Here is a 26,222-nt window from a genome sequence, read left to right on the forward strand (position 1 = left end):
ATTACACCTAATTTTGATCTTATATATATGAGATACATGTATCTGGACGTGCCAAATACAAGTATCTGAAGTCCAATATTTGATAAAATTCATACTAGTATAAACTAACACGAATCTAACTAATTAACTTCTAAACTAGTGAGATTTCTTAAATTACCCTTAAAATAAATTGGAAAGAATATATCTCACGCGTTGATAATTGAATTAATATTGGGTAAACTAAGCAAATGTCTCATAAAAGCAAAATAATTACAAACATATACCCATTTACATTCATACCCTCACTAAATAATTACACTATATATCATCAAACTAATTTCGCTTAACTGATACCAAATTAATATCATATCATTTATTGGTATCATTAAGGCTGATAATTTCGCTTAACTGATACTAAATCAGTATCATATATTGTATTGGTATCATTAAGACTTATAATTTCACTTAATTGATACTAAATCAGTATATATATACTGTATTGATATCATTAAGGTTTCTTGTTCAGAAATTACTCATTAGTCAATGATATTATAAGAGTATATATATACTCTTATAGTATCATTGAATAATGAGTGATTTTTGAAACAAGAAACTTTATGATACCATAAAATATACATATACTCTTATAGTATCATTGATTAATGAGTAATTTCTGAACAAGAAACCTTAATGATACCACAACAATATATGTATACTCTTATAGTATCATTGACTAATGAGTAATTTCTGAACAAAAAACCTTAATGATACTAATACAACATATGATACTGATATCAGTTAAGCAAAAATTATCAGCCTTAATGATACCAATACAATATATGATACTGATGTAGTATCAGTTAAGCAAAAATTATCAGCATTAATGATAACAATACGGTATATGATACTGATTTAGTATCAGTTAAGCAAAGATTATCAGCCTTAATGAATGGTGCCATGGGGGTATGAGCTGTAATTATTTATAAGAGAATGAATATTTCAAAAAGGGAAAAGGGTCTGATATACCCCTCAACTTTGTCATTTAAAGTTGATATACCCCTCGTTATGAAAGTGGCTCATATATACCCCTACTTATATACAAATGGCTCACATATACCCTTTTCCTCTAACGGAAATGAAAAAAATTATTTTTAGTTTAATTTATTTTTTTTTAAAAATAAATAAATATAATCCCATATGAGTATATTCAATCCTCCTCAAACATATATATTTTTTTGACTTTTTTTTTTGTTTCATTGACTAATTTAGACTTATTATTTTGATGGTCAAATTTATTTATGTTTCACTAATATTCTTGTAAAACTTATTATAGATGATCAATTTTTTTTCTTCAAATACAAAAAATTAAATTACAATATAGACAAAAAAAAAAAGCTTTAAATTATAATATAGCCACAAAAAAAATAGTTTTAAATTTTTTTCTTTACACCAAGGAATGAAAGAAAAAAATAAAATAAGAATAAAAAATTCAAAATAATTATAATAAAAGAAGTCAAAAAATAATTTATGTATGAAAAATATTAAAATATACCTTAAACTTTGTTAGAAGAATCATATATACCCCTAAATAATTTTTAAGAAAATTAAAAGTCAAAAATATAAATTTAAAACTAATTTTTTCACTTCCGTTAAATGAAGGGTATATGTGAGCTCATTTTGTAACGGTAGGGGTATATGTGAGCCGTTTGTATAACGGTAAGGGTATATATGAACCACTTTCATAACGAGGGGCATATCAACTCCAAATGACAAAGTTGAGGGGTATATCAGGCCCTTTTCCCTTTCAAAAATTACTTTAAATTTAGATATAAACTTGTAATTGTTTTGAAATTTATTACTCATTTATGTGATATCATAATCAGTACCTTTCATTCAGAGTGACGGGTCCATTTAATTAAAACAGTACTTACCTTGAATAACTATAGGGTCACGAAAGTTAAAACATGCGTCAAAATCAGGAGTGGAAGTACAAAGTATACTTTGATTAAATTACCATTTAATTACTTCCTCAGATCTCCATTTTGAATTTCATACGTCTTTAAGAAATAATAATAAATATACATATTTTATTATAATATTTACATATTAATTAATGTAGAATCTTATATTTCGAAAAATGATTTGGGAAATAAATAATCAGTGTTATGAGTGAAATATAAAGAAAAAAAATGAGTTTCTCTTAATATGTTAAAAGTTATAATAAAAGTGAAAATATATTATTAATATAGTAGACAAATAAAAGAAAATCAAAAAATAAATAAAAACTATATCATTTTTTTAATTTAAATAATAACTTATTCCCCAATCAAATATATCCTAAATAACAAATTATTATTTAAATTGTAACTTGAACAAGTGAAAACGACCGACACAAATACCACACATGAAACATGTCATGTAGATTAATTAAGAGAGAACCTAATTTAAGATTTTTAGATTGATTAAAAATATTTTTTTTGCCTAATTAATATCTATGGTAGCCATAATCATAATTCAAGCACAAAGTTTAAATAGGTTGAGTACGATCACACAAGTGTATCACCAGCTCGGAGGAATGTGATGGAATGACGAATCAGATCTTTTTATTCTTAATTAACGCTTGAATTCAAATTTAAAAAATGGAGAAATTATAAAAAATTAAAGACGTTTTATTCTCACCTTACGCAGTACATAATAATAAGGTGCTTTAATTTGGAGACATGATGCATGGCAGTTAATGCCAAATTAATTTGTACAATATGTACCAAAATTCATCGAGGACGAGTATAAGGAAATGACAGAGAATATGTACTCTAATAAAAATTAGAAACATGAAAACATTGTGTGTAAAGGTGATTGTACTAACATTTTTTTAAAAAAAAAAATTATTCTAAAAAACATAATATTATTTATGATTCGACCAACTGACCTACATAATATTGATTGTACTAACATGAGGTGTCCATTTCACCTAAGCAGATCTACCATGCACACTAAGTAAATAACAAATATAGTATACTATAAATAAAGAATTTCTCTTTAATTATTTAGTGATAATGATATAATTATTTTTATATTATATTTAACATTAATAATAAATATATCTAACATTTTATATAAACGTCGTTAAAGAATGCAATGGTATTAACGTAATTGTCGTTAAATATTTCTGCAGCAATACAAATCTATTGCCACTAAATATTTCAAATGACAATGGATCGTTTGTTTCATAGAATAAGAATAATAGTTTCGAAATGAATTTTGGAATTAACATTATTCCATAATTAGCTTGAAGTATCAACTATATATACTCGAGATTATCTCCCGCTATTTGTACTAATATGATAAAATTAATTATTATTTCATATAAAAGGTGAGATAAAATAATCTTATCTTAATGCATCAAAAGAAAAAAATGATTCTCCCTCTTCAATTAAGAAACAATTAATAATAGGGGTAATATTATTATATATTAGCCTTTGACTTTATTAAATTTAATAGCAAAAGTAAAAATAGACACAAAAAATAAATTATGTCTTAACTTTTTAAATTGAACAATTATTTTTAATATTATGGATAACTATTATCGGACAGAGGAGGGAATAAAACTTTAAGCTACATTAAGTAATTGATCAGATGTCAGTCAAATTTTATCCATTATGTGGTTAAAAATATCTACTTTAATTTCCTTTTTAAATTAAGTGAAGTCCTTTTCTTTTCCTTTTAAATAAAAATGTGTCAGAAAAGGCAATTTCATAGCTAGATCTTCTCATCGTAAAAAAGTTGAGTGCCATAAATATTTGTTGCCATTTCATAGGACATAATTGTAGAGTTCGGAGCCTAAAAGATAAATAAAATTGATAAAAAATTTAAAATTACATATTAAATTTTGTTTTAATCAAAGGGGTAAAATCGCTGGTGGGGTAGCGATCCACTAGCAATTTTGTTTTGATGCCGTTACTCCATTAAACAATTAAAATCACTGACTTACCAGCGATTTTGTTCAAAAAAAAAATTTCATTTTTTAAAAGAACATCGCTGCCCGTGCAGCGTTTTTGGAGATTTTTTTTTTAAAAAAAAAAAATCGCTGTTATGGCAGCGTTTTTATTAAAAATATATTTTTTAAATTAAAATTATATTGAAAATCGCTCCACGGATGGCGATTTTAGTAGAATTTTTTTAAAAAAAAAATCGCTGCATTGGCAGCGATTTTGGTGAAAGAGATTTTTATTTTCTTAAAAATAGCTGCCTTGGCAGCGATTTGGTGAAAGAATTTTTTTTTTTGAAATCTTATTAAATTTTCGTTGTTCTTAAATCACTGACAAGCAGCGAAATCCCCTTCCAATTTTTTTTATTTTTTTAATAATTATTCAAACATTCACATGTTTCTGACAAGCACCGATTTAAGAAAAAAAATTCACTAAAATAGCTGCCAAGGCAGCCATGTTTAATTTATTTTTTTTACTAAAATCGCTACCTGTGGAGTGATTTTCAATAAAATTTTAATTTTAAAAATATTTTTTTATAAAAACACTGCCATAGCAGCAATTTTATTTTTTTTAAAAAAAATTCCCCAAAAACGCTGCACGGGCAGCGATGTCCTTTTAAAAAATGGAAAAAAAATTTTGGACAAAATCGCTGGTAGGTCAGTGATTTTGATTGTTTAACAGAGTAACGACGTCAAAACAAAATCACTACCCCACTACCGATTTTGCCCCTTTGGTTAAAAAAAAAATTATGTGCCCTTTTGGAATTTTTGTCAAATTTTTTCGCCCTTTAGGCTCCGGACATTGCTTCGAAAAAATGCACTTTATGTTTGATACATGCACTTGACCTATCTCATGATCATCACAAACTTTTTCACGTTTAAGTTTTATACTCTGACATAATTAATCGATGTAGTATATATATATAAAATAACATTTAACTCTTTATAGAAAGTATGACTTGATAACCTGAAGAGTAATAATAGAGAAATAACATGATATATAGAGTAAAAATTGTTGTCGGCATCATCCTAACTTAAATTCAACAATATCTAAAGCAAGCACACTTCAAAAGAATTCAACAACCAACTTTTAACATCAATGTACTCATGATGGTTCTCTAGAATTTGTGAACTTTCAAAACCCTACTTATATACATATTTCCAAAAAAGATTACCTTTTTGTGTAGTGTTAAGGAGCTGTTTGGCACTTTGGAAATGCACTTTCTAAAAGGTATTTTCATCCACCTTCTCAACCAATAATTTCCAAACTCTTATGAAACAACACACACACGCACTATATAATCAACATGTTTAGGAAAATAATGTAAATGTGTTTTTTTTGTAACAATCTATTAGTGATTCAACCAGACATATCATTTCAGTCTGAAAAATAATGGTGCACCTTATATTATTATAATCATATATATATATATACGACTTCAAAAAGGTGCCCACTTAATTAGTGGATGATTGGAACATATGTCAAAAACTATTAGAAAAAACTTTTAGAGTGCAATAAATACTTTTTTAATTTTTTTTCCTTTTTTATGGTCAATTCATGACACCTAAATTATGTTGTGCTTATATTGCCTCGTTAAATTCTTTTGTCGTTATAACCTCTACCTCTAGGACCAAATTTTGCGGATAGGTGCTTTATGTGTTAATAGCAAGTTATCCGATTATTCTAAAGGACATATAAAATCGATCAGAACTCTTTAAAAAGATTATATCTATATAATATTGGATGACATTGTTTGATTAACCAAAAGACATAATATAACGTCATTTTAAAATATTGCAATCATGAAATAGCTAGCAATTCTTGATTTAAATCCGCAATCTTAGATTAAGAAGTCTAATATCTCATAGCACAATTACTTTTTCCATGTATTTGAGTTGCATTTAATTTCATTAATTAATATGATCTAGCAAGTAGTCGTAATTTATTTTATATGAATTTCAATTGGGGGCTTTTTTAAGTTTGAAATAAGAGCCTGCTATATGGCTATTTAAAAGTTGAAAAATGGAGTTTAGGTAAATATAGTATTAGAATAATTGTAAGGGTATATTTTTGAAGAAGTATAATAGATGGAAAATTAATATAATTTATTTTCAATAGTAGAGAGGTAAATATGATTCTTTTTTTTTATTTCCAAAAAATAACTTTTAATAATTCGATTTAGTTTATATATCTATAAAACCAAATCAATACGACTGATTTATGTACGCCCCACTAGATGGCCACAAGTGTCGTCTCCTTAAAAGAAGCTGGAGCTCAATTGGTTGAAGTATGTATGTAATTATCAACAATAACTCACACCTTTCAATTTTTTGGAAAGAGTACATCAATTATTTTCAGAAAATTTAATGAGAGATGTAATTATACATGTTCACCATTAATTTAAAGTGGTCCACTATGCCCTTCTAAATAGTATAGCAACAAAAAAGTACCCTTTTTTGGTCATAAATTTGATTATAGCAAATGTGTTGAATGAGACAATAATTGGTGTTTACATACTTCAAAATTGAAACTGACATTTAGATGAATATTTATAGATTATTTATTGAATTGAATTTGGTGTAGGAACAAAGGCCTTGGCTTAGCATCCTTTGCCTATTAACTTGTGCCATTTATCTGTATGCTAGCTGGCATGCCCTCCCCAACTTGTAGGAGAGTCCTTATTAATAGTTACGAGTTTACGTGAATTTTATAAATCTTGTTTTATTTGTATTATATTTCACTATAAGAGCTTTTTTTAAAAAAAAAAGTCATTCACTACAATAACTTAGTGACTTTTGGAGTAGATTTTTCATGTTATGTTATAGAGTCAAACCACTTTATAACGATATCGTTTAATAAGATATATTTTGATTGATAATATAACGTAACATGAAGCTTTTTGGAGGTATAGTAATATATTGTTTTAAAGGATTATTGTTATAGAGAGGTCTTAACGATATTATAAGTTTTCTATAACAATATTTCATTCAAATGGCTAAAGTATATTCGAGCAAAGAACATTGCTATAAATACTTGACTATATAAGTATTTACTTATAAACATGATCGTTAACTTGACATCGTCATTACTCATAAGAAAGTATTTACTTGTAACCTGGTCATTGTTGTATGTAGTAATAACTTGAGATCGTCGTGAGAAAATATTTACTTGTAAACCCAATCATTATCACACCTGTAGTATTAACTTAAGATCATTATAAAATCCGTAAACTTAAAATCCTGAATCGGTCTTAACCCACCCCCTAATCCCTCTCTCTGTTTTATTGGTTTTCATTAGCATTAGTTTTCTTTTTACATATTTTAAGATCTAAAAAGTACTAATAAGAGAATGGTAAGTAAACTAGGGCTTTGAGCAATTTAATGCTTTCTCAGTTCCATTTTAAGTAATAGTACTTGACTGAACAAGAAGCTAAAAATACCTAGATAACTTATAGTATGATATAAAGAGCCTGTTTGGATGGGCTTTTAAGCTGGTCAAACTGGCTTAAAAGCCAGTTTTTGACTTATTAAAGTATTTGGCAATTATCAAAGTGACTTATTTTAAGTCAAAAATGACTTATTTCAAGACAAAAGCTAAAAGCTAGGGGAGGGGAACTTTTTTTTTTTTTTAACTTAAAAGTCCTTTTATGTTGACCAAGTATATTATCTTTTTGCCCTTAATTCTTTTATACAATTTCCAAATTGCCCATATTGAATTATTATTATTATTATTATTATTATTTTATTTTTTTAATTATTATTATTATTTTATTTTTTTAATTATTATTATTGTTTTATTTTATTATTATATTTTTTTTATTTTATTATTATCATTATTATTATTATTATTATTATTATTTTATTATCATTATTATTATTATTATTTTATTATTTTTATTATTATCATTATTATTTTATTATTATTATTATTTTATTATTATCATTATTATTTTTTATTATTATTATTATTTTATTATTATTATTATTTTATTATTATTATTCCTCTTATAAATAATTTGTGGTGGTAAAGAAATATGTGATATTTTATTATTATTATTATCATTATTATCATTATTATTATTATTATTATTATTTTATTATTATCATTATTATTATTAATATTTTATTATTATATTATTATTATTATTATCATTATTATTATTATTATTTTATTATATTATATTATTATTATTATTATTATTATTATTCCTCTTATAAATAATTTGTGGTGGTAAAGAAATATGTGAATGATAGGAAAATATTATTACTTATGGATAAATATAAATTAATTTTGTTTAAAAAAATTTTAAAGTATAAAAACCTTAAATTAATCAACTTTTCATCATGTTAACAACTTAAAGGGTATTTCAGACATTTTGATAAAAAAAAGTGTTTACCAGCACTTATTTGCCAAACACATCAACAACTTTTTTTTCAACTGCAACACTTTTATCCAAACACATAACTACTTATTTTAAAAATAAGTTCCAGCACTTTGAAAAGTTACTTTTTTAAGTCAATCCAAATGAGCTCTAACAATTGTGAAAAAAAATAAATTAAAATAGATTTGACAAACCAATTGAAGAAAATATTACTTCAATTTCTCATAAGCTCAGAAGTCCAACTGAACAATAATATGTATGATTATTGAAATACATTTAACATAAACAATAAAACAGAACTAAAGGAAGCCTAACTCCTTTATATAATCAACCCTAAAGCAAAAAAGACCAGTGGTCTTTGCTGCAAAAAATTACTGGGATATGATCAAACATACAAGCATTTTACAGACTTACTGTTGGTTACAGGCCACACGATGCACGTTTGGCTCATCATCGTCCGAGTCATATGCTTCTTGATGTCTTCGCTGCTCCTTGCGCCTCATTTCTTCCTCGATGTTGACGTCGTGCATAATAGTTTCCTCACACTCATCTAACTTTGTTTCTGATGAGCTTTTCCCTGGTCTTGATGGTAGAATAGTCTCTATGCTACGGCATGTGTCAGGGGAAAGAACCCCTGATTCTGGAAATACCACATCAAAATGGATATAAAGCCATCCCTTGATGAAAGGCTTGCCAAAATTGGGCATGCCTTCATCATTTATTGCCTTGTAATGATCTGCAAAAGACAATCGAATAAGTATATATACCTGCTGCAAAACCATACATCCTCGCACACTACCCCTCAGGCTTAAAAGCCTTTTCGTCACACCACTTACTTAGACCAATATGGCTCGTCACCACTTACTTTGACATACTTCTCAACGATATTTCAAGCTTGAATTAAGGCTTTGAAGGCCGTCTCTTCTCACTGACAAGATGGCACACAAAGGAAGCACATGCTTACCAGGCTTTATAACTTCTCCAGGGTTTGATTTGATTAAAAGTTGCCTCCCATCAAGATGAGTTAGGACAAACTGAAAGCCACAAAGAGCTTCAGTCAAAGTAAGTGTATGTTCCATATAAAGATCATCAAACTTCCGCTTGAACTTTGGATGCTCCTTCTGTTGTAGAACAAAAACAATGTCTCCAGTGATGATATCGGGCTGCAGAACAACAGTAAGACTGAAGTGTGAACAGACAAGTCATCAGCCAAAGTGAAACGGGCAATGCATAGAATGGAATGGGGAAGCAGATAGCTCGATATATTATTTTAGGAGGTGTTATATAGTCTATTCAAATACCGTACTAATTCCATGGTTCAAGACTCATATATGTTGAGGCACATTTAACATGTATTTAATATGTAAAAGGAATTGCAAGAGAAAACCAACCAACTACACTTACAGCTTGATCTGCTTCCCCTTCGAAAGTTATCTTCTGGTTATGTTCCATTCCTTTCTCAACATTCACTTCCAGCACCTTCTTTTCTTGTGCAACTTTGTTTCCTTTGCATTGTAGGCACCTGTCCCTGTCACTGATAACCTCTCCTGCATCAACACGGTAAATTTCAAGGAATTACCAACTCCTTGTTTTACATTTTTTCCCTTTCTCTGTGGATCGGGAAAGAAGGGACGCCACTAACTTTTTCATGTTTGCATTGGTCACACAACAAGGAATATTTTCATTAACTACCTGAGCCTCGGCATTCAGGACAAACATGTTGCATCTGTTGGATCATTCCTGGAGCGATCTGCCTTGTTGTAACACGCATTCCAGTGCCTTGACATCCATAGCATGCCCCAGATGCTCCACTCTTTGAACCTTTCCTGATAACCAGTGGACCAGTTCCTCAGTTCAACTTACACAGAATTTTTAGAGAACGACTAAATGCATTTAATTTATTTCCAACAATTTTCTCATGCCTGTTTAATCGTTCCAATACTAAACAAAGATTTTGTTATTTTCACACTATGTCAATAATGAAACACATTTTTTTCTATTTTGAAAGGGTTATGTTACAATTCTCTGTTAATCGAGAAAAATGCACACCCACGTAACTACCTGCCCCACACAGCCTAAGATATGAGGAGCACTACATCAAATTAGAAAGATGTATTCACAAGAGCATCTTAATAGATGATAGGTATACAACAAATATCGGAACTGATATAGAGGCCATATGAATCAAATAAAAATTAAAAATGAACGCAAATAAAGGAGCACCCATTGACACTAGCAGCATGGAGACACACAACTTTTCTTTCATAAGTGTCAACCTTACAAAGAATAGATTCAATTTTTAATTTTTTGGATAAAAGTAATGACCAAATAAAATTGCATGCACCTCGACTAATCCACAGGATACCTGCTGTTGCAACCCTTTTCAAAACCGGTTTAAGTTGAAGTGCACGGTTTTGCAAGGGTATCTACACCTGCCACCTCCCACCAGTACAGACTACAGGTCGCTGACAAATTTATCCATCGAGGCATAGGTAGAGGCGAAGAAATGACCTAGTAATTGTCGTCTCTATTAAGATTTTAACACTAGTTTCCCAAGCCTTTCCAACATCATTAACCACTAGATCACACAATAATGTGTCAAACTTAAGCTATTTGACCCATTGAAGATTACAAAAGCATCCAAATTAATTCAAGGTGCTAAAGGAAAAATTTACTAACTTTGTGTTCCTAGATCTGTTACCATAATGATTGGAAGATGTAAATGGACATAAAGATGTCACATCGAAGTTTAAATCGTATAAATAATTATTGTAGACTACTTCGACATTTTTAATATTGATTTGGTCATTCCAGGAAGGAGGTATTATTCTTGCAAAGGAAAGGAAAGGAAATAGTCTAGCAGTAGATCCAAAAACTAGAAGGTATTCTTTAACAAATTACTATTTAGCACCACAAAAAAGAAAGTAGAAAGTTAGAAACAGTGTCATGTTGTGGAGTGAAACAAGTTCCTGAAAAGGAAAAAATATGAAGGTATCTAGGTCAGTTGTTAGAGACATTTGCTAGTGTCATAGTTGGACTCATATACAAGTCATACTTGCAGCCTAACTAAATGTGGCATTTGTATTTCTAAGTAACACAAAAACAATCTGCCGCAGATTTTTATTTTTGAATGGGCAAGAAGTACAAAATTCACTTGGAAGAATGTATCAATAAAATCCTTGTTCACTAGGCATCAAAATAACCTACATAATTCTGTGTCATCTTGTGACCTAATATAGCTTCAACAACAATAGTCAATCAAATAAGTAAAAGGAAAGGAACAATTATCACTTCATTCAAAATTCATTGGACAAAAAGAACCATAAAAGCTTTCACTCCTCCAACAAGTCTAGTTTATACAAATTTCTACATAACTATATGCACACACACTTTCTGGAATCTTGGTCCCCCAGTTCCTTCAAATATTCACACACAGGCCAAGTGAAAGAAATTCAGTATCGATGTTCAGCCTTAATGAGAACAATTCAAACTCAAAAGACAAATTTCATCATTCAACTTAATACAACTTTGAATCCTAGGTCATATAAGCAACAAATGAACATCGGAAAAAGATACGTTGAGATAATCAGAGAGAGAAAATACCCTTTACACTTGGGACACAATATACTCCGGGAAAGAGAGAGCTTCTTTGTGGTGCCTTTATACAAATCTTCTAGAGAAACCCTAAGCGTATGCACTACATCTTCACCTCTCTTCTGTCTGCTAGCTCTGAAGCGGCTGCCTCCACCTGAAACAACCAAGGCCAAATAAATATGCCGTACAACAGAATTAAATCCATAAAATGGAGTCAACCGCTATCCAGTGCGCTATTTCTATCTACCATCTGAGAGAGAGCAAATTTCTTACCACCAAAAGACCCACTAAAGAATGATTCAAATATGTCAAAGTGATTGTGAACACCGCCACCACCACCGCCACTCCCCATTCCTTCTTTCAGTGCATCTTCGCCGTACTGATCATAAATGTCTCTCTTCTCTGGATCACTTAGAACTTCATAAGCCTGAGCCACCTCCTTGAACTAAGAAGATAGGAAACAGAGATAAGTACAAGACAAGAAGCAAATGCCTAGAACTTCCCCCTTCCACCTTGCTTTCTTCGATCACTTATTGGCACATCCATAAGTGCATGCTGCATCATAATTAAAAGGGCGTAAAGTAAAGAAGACCTATGTATCAATGAACTGTCGTGTTCAGTTGTTCACGCATTAAGCTCGATTTTATTAGTGGCTTGAGGGGAAACTGCCTTAAAAAGCATGCAGCGCGCAAGCTGGCCCAGGCACCACTATTATCCAAAGAAGAAGAAACATGCAGAGCATCGGAATCAAAAGGTTCCATTGATGGCATGACATATCTGGACCGGCAATATGAAGTAGGATATGCAACTTACTTTCTCGGGGTCACCACCCTTGTCGGGGTGATTTCTTATAGCAGCTTTCCTATATGCCTTTTTAAGTTCATCCTGACTGGCACTTTTTGAGACACCAAGAACCTCATAGTACTTGGAGTTGTCACTCCTCCTTGGAGCCCGTCCAAACATAATGGCTCAACTTGATGCCTGCTTCAGACACAGACCAAATAAATTCAGACAGCATTTAGTAAGCTACATACCAAAACAAGAAAAGAGTGGGAAGTTTCATATGGAACATGTATAGTAAAGAGGCAATTTATGAGAACTGATTAAAAGTATAGTTTCGTGGAGAAATACTAACTGCAACAAGTTAAAGAATAAATGGAGAAAATTTATCTACTGTTGATATATATTACTGAAAATGAAAGCAAAGAACTTGCAAGGATTTTGACCACAACAGCTACAAAAAGAGTAAATTTACTTCCATGGGTAAGCTTAAGACATTATATCGATACATATAGACAGATACAGAGGAGGGAGCGAGAGAACCAAAAGGCCTAGTCTGAGAGAGTTTTCATCAAGAATGTAGGCGTAAGGTGACTGAGCTTATAGCTACAGAACCTTTCTTAATGGTTTAGGGCTCCTTTCCGAAGATATTTGAAAACTTTCAACAACTTTTAACATTACAGAATCATAATCTCTTTATTTATACAATCTTCAGCACAGAAATATAAACACCTGAAGCTCGTAGCTGTATTTCGAGAAACAATTCTTATTTCAAAATTGAATAAAAGACTTCAACCTACAAGACAAAGACGAGTTCAGTTTTTCTTGTCGATTAGACACCAGCAGAGTGCAACAGAATAAGGATCTCAACAATCAAGACAAACAAGGTCAGTACAAAACTCACTGACAAAAAAAATAAAACAAAGTAAATAGGCAAAGAAATTAATGCAAACTTAAAATCACCAGAACTCAAATCATCTCTTTTTCTTTTGTGATGAATTCATCAGAAATTAAATCATCTTGAAACTATTTAACCAAAGAAAAAACTCAATACTGTATCTATAGCCCCTATAAGAGATTAATAACGACATTAAAACATGTGCCGAGAGCCATGCAAATCAATTTCAGCCTTGAGAAGGTGGAAAATGCACACAAGCCAGCATTGGCTCGGTCTGGAAGCAACATCCATTTTTCAATCCTTATGCAGCAGGACTGCAGGAGAAATATTCTAAGATCCATCCTGATTGTCAGCCCGTCAAGTTAGTTAAGTTAAAGCTCTAGCAACATTTGTGACCCGAAGGGAACCATATATTATTCAGTTATACACAGTACTAATCCAGCTGCATTACTTGAGCATATATATTACATAGTAAATGACAAATAAAATCATTAAGCTTCATTTTTTCTTTCTTTCCCTAGATCAACACGAAAAGAGAAAAACCATGAAGACAGAGACAGTACACTAGGTGACTTGGTGGAGAGAGTTACCAGCAGCAGCAGAGCCACCTTATGCTAAGGGGTGTAATTGACACCCTTCGTCGGAAAACTACCCTGTTTAACTAGGTTACTATATGTTACTCCCCTTATTCTTCAGGTGTATCTACTTTTTCAAAATTTTGACACCCTTAGTAAAATCCTGACTCCGGCACCGGTTACCCGTACCTATGTGGGAGGTTGTAGGTACCTGATCAACCTTCAGACCAGGAAAAACACACCAAGTAATAAAGAAAGCAAGGGACTTTGCAGTTGAATAAGTGAAAAAAGAACCAAAGGCAAGATATTACACAAAAACAAGCAAACCCCAGTTCAAAACAAACAGCAGAAACATCAAACTCAAAACACAAATTCAAGTTTTCCTCCATTAAAAAATCAAGAAACCATACTCATCAATCAAGAAAAAGATTAAAGATTGAAACTTTACATCCTCCAATAACACAGATCATGACCAAAAAGCATCAAGAAACCCAAAATTAAAGTAAAGAAGCTATACAAAAAAGTACCTTGACAAAGAATTTCTAGAGAGAGAGAGAGAAAATGGGGAGTTGCTTGACTTGAGTGTCCACCTCTCTGACATAAAGAAAACTGCTTGTCAAGAGAAGTTGTGCAAAATGAAGAATGGATTCCCAATGGGGTCATGTATAGTTTTGGTTGTTAAGCGTTTGATATTCACGTTAAAATTTCATTAAATTAAAATTGTTCCAAGATAATATTTTTATATAAAAAAAATGATGTTTTTATTAAAGAAAAAACAGTATGGTTCACTGTATAATATACATTCTTTGATAGTGATAATAATCTGAAATGAATGAAAAATCATGTATTTCCAATTTTAAGGATAATATTATTAGAGAACATGTTCAGAAATAAGTTTGATGATTGCTTAAAATAAATATAGTGATAGATTGGCGGGTGAAAAAAAGTAGTATATGATTATGTATATTTGTATAAAAAATAAAATATAAAGAACAAAAATAGGTGTATCAATAATATGACAATTAATTATTATTCTTTTAAAATAAGTAATTTATGCATAATAATTTTTTATTTATTTTTAAGAATCGTTATTATTAATAAAGTCAGAATTGTTATGCGATGATTTAAAATAAAGGAATTGCTATTGCCGCAATCAGTAATATAGAGCTAGTTATACGATGATTCAAATAAAGAAATAGTTACATAGAAATTATTTGTTTCACATTCTATTGGCATAAAATAACTTTATATATTTTAATATAAATATTACTGATATCATCAATCAATACTTTACATAAACCATATAAAAGATTATTTGTTAATCCCTTTAACAAACCTAGATAGATCTTATGCAAGATTTTTATGTCGTTAGTTTTAAATATAATGTAGAAAGAATTATCCCCAATATGTAATAATGCAATGTTTGATTAAGGTTTATGAATTATTCATCTTAACAAAAATTATTGCATAAAATTATACATTTTGTAGGTATTAAATAAATAATATCCGCACTAAATAATGTGAAAACCTATTGTGTTATAGATGTGGAATCAAAATAGAATGTATTAGCAATGTATGAACTAAACTATTTGAAGATATAAATGATTTTCTAAAAAAATTAATTCATATATAACATTTTCTTAGTACAAATCACTGCTTAATATTTATGTATTCACTGGTTATCAAAGTCGCACTTCATGTGATTATACATATACATATAAAACAAATAAAAAGGTTAAAATATAAATAAATAAATAAATAAAACGTAATATAATACTTGTGTATGATAAAAAAAAAAAATCTGATGTATGATCACAAAGATATGCATAAGAAAAGATCAAACTAAAACGCAAAATCAATAAATAAAAATATTAACTACTTTCTTATAATATCATAATTACAAAGTTTTCAAAGAACACTCCTCTCAATTTTAAAAGTGAATTTAAACTATTAGTTTATAGATAAAACTATATTGATTCATGTGATAAAGAATCAATGACTTTTTTGCTCTTCCAATGAAATAGGTCAATAATTAGTTTTCAAAGAACAGTCCTCTCAATTTTAAAAGTGAATTTAAACTATTAGTTTATAGATAAAACTATATTGATTCATGTGATAAAGAATCAATGACTTTTTTGCTCTTCCAATGAAATAGGTCAATAATTTTTAATTACTTTTTATTGAAAGTTGAAATAGGTCATTAAGTAGATTGCAGTTAACTTTATCTGTAAAAATTAAAAGGCAACGTGTAGTTATAGTTTAGTTCATTTTTTCAATCAAAGAAAGAAAAATTAGCTAAACAAAAAATTTAAAAAAATTGTGATTTAAAAATTGAATGTCAAGTGCAATCGTCATTAGACAGCATATTTGATTAAATTAATTAAAAAATACACTTTTAAAAAATTGCGTAGTAATTAACAAACTTAAATGATTTTATGTGTCAATTTTTTTTAAAAAATAAATTAAATTATGTGATAGTGTTAAAGTTAGATGACTTTGATGTGATATAAAAAAAATTAAAAGATATTTTTTTGTGTAATAATCCCTAAAGTTAAGTGACGTTTGTGTGATAAAAAAAAAAGTGATTTCTGTGTCATAAACACAAAATTGAACGACTATGAATGCAATTTACTCAATAAAAATTACAAGAGCTAAAAATTTCATTGAATTATCTAATCTTAAAATATAACTTTTAACTAACTTTAACTCCTAGGATAAAAATAAAATTAAATTAGCATTATGTATACATTTATTTTTCTCTATATATAGTGTAGTAGAGGTGCATTATTTTAAAGCAAAACAGTTTTCGACTGTCTTGCATTCTTAAATTTTCTTTTACTTAATTTAACATTATGATTTTTTTGCATGTCAGTGAAATTGAAACAGATATCTTCAACAAAATGATGTCTATGAATTTTGAAATTGATTCATCCAAAAAAGTGATGTCTGTTTGGATGTTTTTGAAATCCTACAATTTTAATAGTTTTTATGAAAAAATTTCTACTTGTGATGAAATGGTTTTTAAAAATCTTTTTGTTGAAGCTAAGATCGTTTTAACTTTTCTTGAATCAAGCTCATCATCAACTTTTCAAGATGTTTGTCCACTCACTTCTCAATGTTTGAACTCTTCTCTTAATGAAATTCTTTTGAAAAAAGAAAAAGTGAACAATCAAGTTTCATTAATCTATGATATGATTTGTTGTGATAATTTTAAAGATCCTTTTGTGAAAATGAATTCACCATCGGATTTTAAACTAAATCCTTTGGCCAAAGAATGGTATCCACCCATAAAAGCTCATGAGATACATCGTTCTCTGTTCATGACGTTGACTCCTGATCATTTCTCTAAGAAAAAAATATTTGATTTCTTTCAAAGGTACACATGCTTATTATAAGAAAATGTAAATAGATTTTGAATTAATTTTTAATTATTATTATTAATTCACTATTTTGTTTCTACTAGCTATCTGTATAGGTTGTTTGGACCAGATAGTGTGCATGCTGTTTTTATCTACCACAAAGGAGGAGTCAGAGCCAATTTTGGAAAAATTGTGTTTAAAAACTCATCTATTTGTGCTTGGCTTTTGCAAGGAAATGAAGCAAAATTTCCTATGGAACCAGGATGTATTTGGTTAAGAAAGTATATACCTAGGCAATAATTATATTATAGTTAGAGAAGTTTAGAAACGGACACCTCTCAATCGATGTATCTGCTTTTAGCCAAGGACATTTCTACAGTTTCGTTATGAATGATGATGTATTATCTTTTATTGTTTGAAAAAAAATCAATGAACTTCATCAATTTTCATTTTATTGCGATTGGATTTATATTCATTATGTGAGATTTATTTAATACATATTGTAATGCCTAAACGATATGTTGATTTTAAGATATGTACCTAAAAGAATATTCGTATTTTATTCATTTTAAATGTGAATAGAGAAAAAAATTAAAAGAACAATAAAATAATAATCTCATAGATTCGATATTGTAACACGAATGATTTGAATCGTAAACTTTTGACGATAAAAATGGTCATGTCAAATTATAAATTTGAAACATGGTTAGGTTAGATATATAATGAAAACTAATTGTACTATGACATTTTTATGATTTCAAATCATAATTTCATCTTATATATGGTCAAACAGACATTAATAAAGATTTACTTTGATTAAAAATTCAGTAAAAGAATGGAGAATATTTACTCTATTTTTCTATCATCACAAGAGAAAAACATATATGAATATATAACTCAATTTATAAAAGAGGACAAATGATAAATAAATAATAATCAATTAATAATTAGCCTTTAAGGCTATTCAACAGCATGGTCAAATCTTTTTTTCAACGTGTTATTCATACTTTTTTGAAAAAATTTCAAACCTAACTAATGTTTATTAACCATCATAACTTATTTTAATTAAAGAAAAGGATAAATAATAATAAATAACAATGCTACTAAGATGATTAGCCATTAAAGTTACATTCAACAAGGTCAAATTATATTACAACGATATTACTCAGACTTTAAAATTAACCAAAAATGATTAATGTTTATTAATCACGGCTAGTAAAAGGATAAAGAATATGGAGAATGGACTAAAATGTCTCTCAATTATTTGAATATTAGTACAAAACTATTCTTCATTCACTTTTCGGCCCTCAAATACCTGCATCAATCTTTTATCTAAAAAATACTCTCAATATTAACTCTTTGCCTCATATTTGCTCTTATTTTTAGTATAGTTATCTTAAAGTGAAATCATTAAATTTTTGTGTTATCTAATTTGATTGGTCCAAATTTAAACTCTTCTCAAATAAATAATAAAAATCACATATGATTCATATTTTAACCCTATATGCTTGAAAATAATATGTAAAAAAATAGAGAAAATGGCCAAAAGACCCCTAATCTATTACCTAATTCTCAACTACACACTTATACTTTACAGGAGTCCTACTACCCCCTTAAACTATTTTAAAGTGGAATTATTTGCTCCATTATTGCTGAGGTGGCAAAGAAAGTGTAATTCACTCTCTTTGAGAGAGTGAGAAGTAAAAATAATAATTAAAACTTTAATTTTTAGATTATTTTTTAGTTTATATTGGTTTTTTGTTTTTTTTTTAAAAAAATAATAATTTAAGTTTCCTTTCAGTTTCAGTTTATTTTTTCTTTTTACCTTTTTTTTTTTTTTTCTCTTCATCATAGCAGCACCGGCGGAAATTCAGCTCCACCACCAAGTCCTTCGTCGGCCCTCCCACCATTAAGCGGATTTTCATCCTCAAATCACAATTTTTTCACAGTAGATCCATTTGAAAGTTTGACAATAGCTTAAAATTAAAATTAAAATCGAAAGTCAAGAGGATCAAATTTTAGTGTCATTAATGGAGAAATTTAGGAACCCTTGAGTGAAATTTATAAGTTTCTTTAGTTATGTTATCCTGACCCAACCACCGCGTTCATCTTTAAAGTTTCTAAGCTCTCAATAATTTCAACCAAAATCCAAAACCCACTTTGAAAAATCAAATCTAAAGTCTCCAAATATTGAAAACTATCACTCTTTTGTGTTCATCACTAAGCTTCAATGCTGCCCATTCATTGCATATCCTACCAAACAACATCAAATGGTAAATCTTTTTACCATCAATCGACCTTTTTAAATTCTTTTGTTTTATTGAACAAAAATCATGATGAATTTTCAATTGATGTACAAAAGGTTTATGAAGAAAAGTTCACTCAAGGATTTCTAAATTTGAGCTTGCTTTGCTAGTTTGAAAAATTATTTCATCAAAGTAAAGAAAAAAAGAGCAAGAAAGGAAAGAGAAGAAGCGTAATAAAAAAGGAAAAGTAAAATAAAGGAAAAAATAATATTTTTAAAATTTTTTAAAAGGTAAATTACGTGGCAAGCGCGTGCCACTTAATTTTTTATACAAATCTGGGCGTGAGTTTTTAAGGGGGTATATATCATACTTTTAAAATGTTCAGGGGGTAATAGGACCCCTATAAAGTATAAGTGTGTAGTTGGGAATTGGGTAATAGATTAGGGGGGCTTTTGGCTATTTTCTCTAAAAAAATTATTAATTTCATGATATCTTTCTATTGATTTATCTTAAATCAACCCCGATTTACTATAACCAACACATAACTGAGGATCCAACTAAAATTGGTACTCGCTCCATCTGACTGACCATGTAGAAAAAGATTATTATTTTAATTAATGTATTTTTTTCTAACAATTATCTAATTGTCTTGTTCAATTCCTCTTTTTATAATCACTTATTTTTAATTGGGATATCAAAGACTCAAACTTAAAATGAACTTACATGTTCATATATTTTTTTAATTGTATTATTGTCATGGTGGGGTGGGGATGGGAGTAGCGATAGGAGAAAAAATATTTTTTATTCTTTTATTTTAAATTTTGGATAAACACAAAAGAAAAATGCAGTATACGTACATAGTTTCTTAATTAAGTCATCTTTTATTGGACTAATTATTTCTATATGAATGTCATCGTTTTTTCTCTTTTTCTCTCCCTTGTTTTGTCATAAGTTGAAAAAATTAAGATTTAAAATGATGGACTAGATTCAAGAAAAAAAAGTGGAAGAGAGAGGAAGTGAAATGGCAGGGGAGGGTGGAGGTGAGTGTAGAGAGTAGAGGATTTTTTTAAAATTTTTTATATGAAAGTCAAAATCAGGTCAATCATATGAGCTTATAAATTAAGTAATTTCAAATTATTTTAACGGAGAAGGTTTAAGATGCCCTTAAACTACGAGACCCGGTATTACATTGCCCTCTATCAACCTTTTGAGTGTGGAACTGTGGATCATTAAAAATAGGGGTATTTTTTAGTCAAAACTCAGAAGATTGATGTCATAGGTATTTGGGGCCCAAAAGTTGGATGAAGGATAATTTTGCATAAATTCAAACAGTTACGGTGCATTTTAAGCCCTTCTCCGCAAAAAATATGTTATAATTTATTTTATGTAAAAAATATTTTTCAACAACACCCAACATATTTAAAAAACATTATTAAGGAATAAAACGACATAAGATGTTTTGTTAGATTTTTTACATATGAATACAATACGTTAAATTTTGATGTCTTGTAGTTTATGAATCAAACCTAGATAACACAAGATTTAATTTATAGAATTATTGGTGAAGTTTAGAACTTTAATGAGCCAGTTTTTTCTATAAGCTCAATGACTTATTCTAGTATATTATATCCGTATAATTCTTGTCGTTATCATGATTTTGCGCTAAGAAATTATGAGTCTGTCCTGATATTCATGAGTGCTCTAGAAATTCGTCACAATTACATAGAAGTGACACCATTCCACACTCACATAGGTCCAATCATCAAGTGTATTCTGTAAATCAGTACACCATCTATAAAAGATATAAATTGAATGAAAAACTTAATTCAACTTCACTTGTTTTGAAGTATTGCACTATGTTACACATTATAGGAGGAACATAATTTCATTCATATTCGATCAACTAATTACTTGTCACTGCTCATATGAACCTAATTCATGAGATCTTCAATCACATACATTGAATTACCATCATTATTAATTTTCTCAAATTAACAAAAGTCACACTACTCCTGATATTTCTTTTAGTTAGTGAATTGATCATATTCATTTCGACTACATACAATTTACGTAAATAATTTCATCTCACAACATCTATTTTATCATATTGTATCTCAAATGAATGCGTCTATTTTTGTCAATAAAACACTTTTCCCCCAGTTATAGCTACTTGGTAATCAATCACAATGGAGAGACACAGAAAATGTTAATTCTATTTTAATTAATTGATATGCTCTTCGAGAGGTAACCACCCAACCAATTCCAATCTCATAAATTCATATTTCATGGAACTATTATTATTTATGTAGCTGATTTTTATTTCATAATACTCACATCAAGGATGAAGAATATAATCACATGTCACACAAAATTACACAAATGACAACACAATTGCGTCCAACAACGTCAAAATCTAACATCCAATCCGTCACATAGGCCACAAAATTCGTAATATATTATCCTTTTAATTGGGGAGAGTGAAAAAACACGATAAAATCTTCCAAGGATGATGTTATAGAAGACAAGGTAATGAATGTAGTAGATGAAAAGCTGTTAGAAACAGTTAGGCACTAGGTCAAATTGTCTCATACAAAGAAAAGTTACTATAGCAATCATATTGCATAGATCACTACATATCTGTGTCCAAACCTAGCAACAATTTCCTTTCTTCCTTATCTGAAAAAGACTAATCACCAACCAGATGGGCTTTGCAATGGATCAATATAATCGAACATGTCCAAGGGGAAGTCATCGATGAAGCTATCTGGGGTAAGGGGGTACTCCAATTCTCTCTGATCTTGTCCTGATGAACACGAAGGAGCAAGAGGGACTTGCACATTTCCTCCTATGTCGGAAGCACTGAGCTGCCCAAAATAATCTAACAAGTCATTGTCCTCAAGTTTCATGGGTAATTCTTGATGTTCAAGTGGTTGACCAAAGTTGGTTTGGACTGGAATGTGAGGAAAAAGGAGCGGAAACTGCGGCCAGATGCAGATTCTCTTCTCATTAGGAGTGAACTCAAGTGGAGGCAGTTCTTGATCAAAAGGAAGTGAAGTTGAGTTCACTAGCTCTGGCAATGGGACCATGTTGATTGTGTCAAAGTTATTCGTATAGGATGATGAGCAATGCTGGGACACGACCAAAGGTCTTTCCTCCATGGATGAGTTCAGTTTTGGTTCCTGAAAATTCAAATAGAGAATCCAATCAACAAGTTGAAAGGGAAGAACAATGGAGATAATTACTTGGTGAAAAGCCATAAACATACAACTATGACTGGTTGAAAGAGTAACAACACTATAATTATCGCCTTTTCTTATCTTAAAACAATGCTTCTTTCTGTATCATCTTAAGAAAGTTCTCACCATGCTGTCACAAACTGACTACAAATGCAGAAGCTGAGGGGTCCAAGGTCCAAACAGGAAAAATGTTGTCAATATTAAAAAAATCAAGATAAGTTTGTTCCAAGCGAAACTCAATGATACTTTAGCACAAGGGCTGGTGTCCATCATTGAAAGTGGCAGCGAAGGGAAAGCGACTTCTAACACCATAAATCATTTATTTATAAAGATTAAAGGAAGAAGATAGTCAAAAGAATTGCAGAAAAAGATACATTCTTCAGAGATCACAGATTCAAGCTCACGGGCCTTCGTTTTTTCAAGACATTTTACTAAGGCAGAAGGAAAAAGAGCAGTTTGGATTTAAGTAATGCAGGAAATATGAACATTTCTATCCTAAAACGTTATGACAACGAAAGCAACCTGTTCTTCGACAACACTATCAAATAGATACATTCCACTGAGACCAAATTCACATCAGTTCTGTAACTAATAGAAATCAAGAACATCTAATGAAAGAAAAAATCCATTTTGAGAGAAAGATGATAAACCAGAGAGCAAGAATAGTGAATTACCTCTAGTGAGGGAACTTTGGGGAGAGCAGGGGCTTCTTTGCTGATACTCTTTTGTGGTTTACTAGGCTGTGGCACTGAGTTTCGTAGAATCTTAGCCAATCTCTTCTGCCGGCTACTCCAAAAATTCTTGACATCATTGTCAGTTCTTCCAGGCAAATACGTAGCAATTCGTGCCCATTTGTTCCCAAATTGTGCCTGAAGTTCAATCACAGTCCTTTCCTCTTCTGCTGAAAACTTCACTCCACTTCTCACAAAAAAGAAAAGAAAGTGAACACAACAGAAAAGGTATCAACTTCATTTCATCAAATACATTTCCATTATACAGAAACACAAACTATAACTAAGCATAATAACAAACATCTGATATGCATTGTAAATCATCAGTGCTATAGCAGCAAATGACAGCAACTTAAGTGAATTTACAACAAATAGAAGAAGTATGGTATCTTAGAAAGAAATAGAGGGAAAACAACAAACCCCTCCATGGAAAGACTTCAACATAGAACAAAATCTACACAAAACACCAGCAAATTGGTGAATTCGAAGAACAAAAAAGAAGCAGAAACAAAGAAACACCCTGATTTCCCAACCTCAAAAAAGGGGAACCCCTTGATGAAAAAGCGTCAACACAGAACAGAAATCTGCAATTTTAACAAAATCAAAAGAGTAGAAACAACAAACCCATAACCAAAAACTCATTTTGCAAGCAATGCAACAAGAAATTCCCACTATTTCTCAACCCAATAAACAAAAGACAGCAAATTTACAATTCTAAGAAGAAAAACAGAGCATTTTGGAAGCAGAAACAAAGGGAACCCCTCGATGAAAATGCATCAATACAGAACAGAAATTCTGCAAACTCTTAACAACTCCACAAATTCAACAAAATCAAACTCGCAGAAACAATAAACCCATAACCCAAAAACTCAATTCGCAAGCAATGCAACAAGAACTTCCCACTTTTCCTCAACTCAATAAACAAAAGACAGCAAATTTACAATTCTAAGAAGAAAAACAGAGCACTTTGGAAGCAGAAACAAAGGAACTCCTCAATGAAAATGCATCAACTCAGAACAGAAATACCACAAACTCTTAACAACCCCACAATTTCAACAAAATCAAACTCGCAGAAACAACAAACCCATAACGCAAAAACTCAATTCACAAGCAATGCAACAAGAAATTCCCACTTTTTCTCAACCCAATAAACAAAAGACAGCAACTTTGCAATTCTAACAAGAAAAAAAACCTTTTCTGCAAGAAACCCACCCCAATTTCCCACCCCCAACAAAAAAAAAACCCAAAACAGAGAAACCAGAGTAAAAGTTGTTTACTTTTTCAAGTTAGGTCGAAGTTTATTAACCCAACGAAGACGACAGGACTTTCCAGTACGCTGTAAAAGACCTTTGGATCGAATGGAGCTCCAATCTCTTGGACCATACTTCTTGACATGCTTAATCAACACTTGATCTTCTTCCTCTTTCCATGGCCCTTTCTTTATCTCACTCATTTTCACCAACAAAACCAAATCTTTCTGATCAGAAACTAATCAAATTATCTATACTCTGTTTTTTTAACTTTTGCTGCAGATTTTAAAGTTGGATTCTTTTTTTTTTTTTGTTTATTTAATGAGATTGTGGGTAGTGACAGTTAAGGCGGTTGTAAGCACTATCTTCCCACCATTTATCCCAGTTCCCTATTTTTCTGTCCAATTCAAATGTGGGATAAATGGATAAAAAGATAAATTAAACGTGGAACTGAAATTACTATAATGCCCATAATTTCATTGTTGTATACTTTTTTTTTAAAAAAAATTAATAATTCTAAATTCATCCGTCACAATTTATATGACTCATTTTTCTTTTTATCTTTTCAGAAAAGGGATACGTTTTTATATTTTGTAACAATTTAATTTTAAATAGTATATATTTTATTCTTAGTGAAATGATTTATGATCACACAAACATCTGACTTATGTTATATTATAATTTTTTAAAAGAAAGATCTTTTTAAAAGTTCATATCCAGTAAAATTATGTTACATAAATTAAAATGGAGAGAGTATATAAAAAGTGGGGAGGAGAAATGAGGGAAAGAATTACAAGGTTGAGTATTTAACTTATCTGCAATGAATATTCCCATTATATCAATATACTATTTTAGTTTGTTTTTTATATATATATACTATAGAAATATGATTTTCTTGTAGGAATAGAATAAACGAAAATATGCTATATAAATTAGGATAGAAGAAATATTATTTTTGTTTATTATGGTTCAAACATATAATATCAAATAAAAAAGAGGTTACATGTTATCCTTGCAATTTAACAAATGATGTATATTTGTCACTCGTTGGGATAATTTTAAATTTTAAAAACGATTTTTAAGATTTTTAGTTGGTTCAATAAATATATTGATGTTAGAAGGCATGATATATGTACATCACTTTTTAAATGAAGATATATTTATTCTAAAACCCAAAGTCAAGGGGTATACTTCTTTCTTTTGC

The 26,222-nt window shown here is 29.8% G+C and overlaps 2 protein-coding genes across 2 annotated transcripts in view; both read right to left on the reverse strand.

Moving 5' to 3' along the window:
• Nucleotides 1–8,548: 8,548 nt before the first annotated feature.
• Nucleotides 8,549–26,222, reverse strand: part of LOC125821082 (dnaJ protein homolog 2-like) — a 54,127-nt gene continuing 36,453 nt past the window's right edge. Inside the window, exons 2-9 of the mRNA XM_049500499.1 lie at nucleotides 14,724–14,773; nucleotides 12,757–12,924; nucleotides 12,217–12,388; nucleotides 11,953–12,097; nucleotides 10,042–10,175; nucleotides 9,754–9,896; nucleotides 9,314–9,512; nucleotides 8,549–9,085 (exon numbers count right to left, since the gene is read on the reverse strand). Of these exons, the coding sequence (XP_049356456.1) occupies nucleotides 8,760–9,085; nucleotides 9,314–9,512; nucleotides 9,754–9,896; nucleotides 10,042–10,175; nucleotides 11,953–12,097; nucleotides 12,217–12,388; nucleotides 12,757–12,906 (1,269 nt within the window). The 5' untranslated portion in view covers nucleotides 12,907–12,924; nucleotides 14,724–14,773 and the 3' untranslated portion in view covers nucleotides 8,549–8,759. The remainder of the gene's footprint in view (nucleotides 9,086–9,313; nucleotides 9,513–9,753; nucleotides 9,897–10,041; nucleotides 10,176–11,952; nucleotides 12,098–12,216; nucleotides 12,389–12,756; nucleotides 12,925–14,723; nucleotides 14,774–26,222) is intronic.
• On the reverse strand, nucleotides 22,481–25,280 carry LOC125821123 (transcription factor DUO1-like). Its single transcript, XM_049500533.1, has 3 exons — nucleotides 25,046–25,280; nucleotides 23,712–23,955; nucleotides 22,481–22,980 (listed from the first exon to the last, which is right to left on the reverse strand). The coding sequence occupies exons 1-3, from the start codon at nucleotides 25,219–25,221 to the stop codon at nucleotides 22,492–22,494; spliced, it is 909 nt and encodes a 302-aa protein (XP_049356490.1). The 5' UTR covers nucleotides 25,222–25,280; the 3' UTR covers nucleotides 22,481–22,491.

The sequence above is a fragment of the Solanum verrucosum genome, unplaced genomic scaffold, assembly GCF_900185275.1.
Source record: "Solanum verrucosum unplaced genomic scaffold, falcon-dt-bn FXZP01000020.1, whole genome shotgun sequence".
Taxonomy (NCBI): Eukaryota; Viridiplantae; Streptophyta; class Magnoliopsida; order Solanales; family Solanaceae; genus Solanum; species Solanum verrucosum.

Excerpts from the sequence above, each read along its gene's own strand:
- LOC125821123 (XM_049500533.1), bottom strand. The coding sequence starts at position 25,221 with ATGAGTGAGATAAAGAAAGGGCCATGGAAAGAGGAAGAAGATCAAGTG. Across the intron at positions 23,956-25,045 it reads CTTCGACCTAACTTGAAAAA|TGGAGTGAAGTTTTCAGCAG; the intron begins GTAAACAACTTT and ends TTTTGTGAGAAG. Across the intron at positions 22,981-23,711 it reads CCAAAGTTCCCTCACTAGAG|GAACCAAAACTGAACTCATC; the intron begins GTAATTCACTAT and ends TTGAATTTTCAG.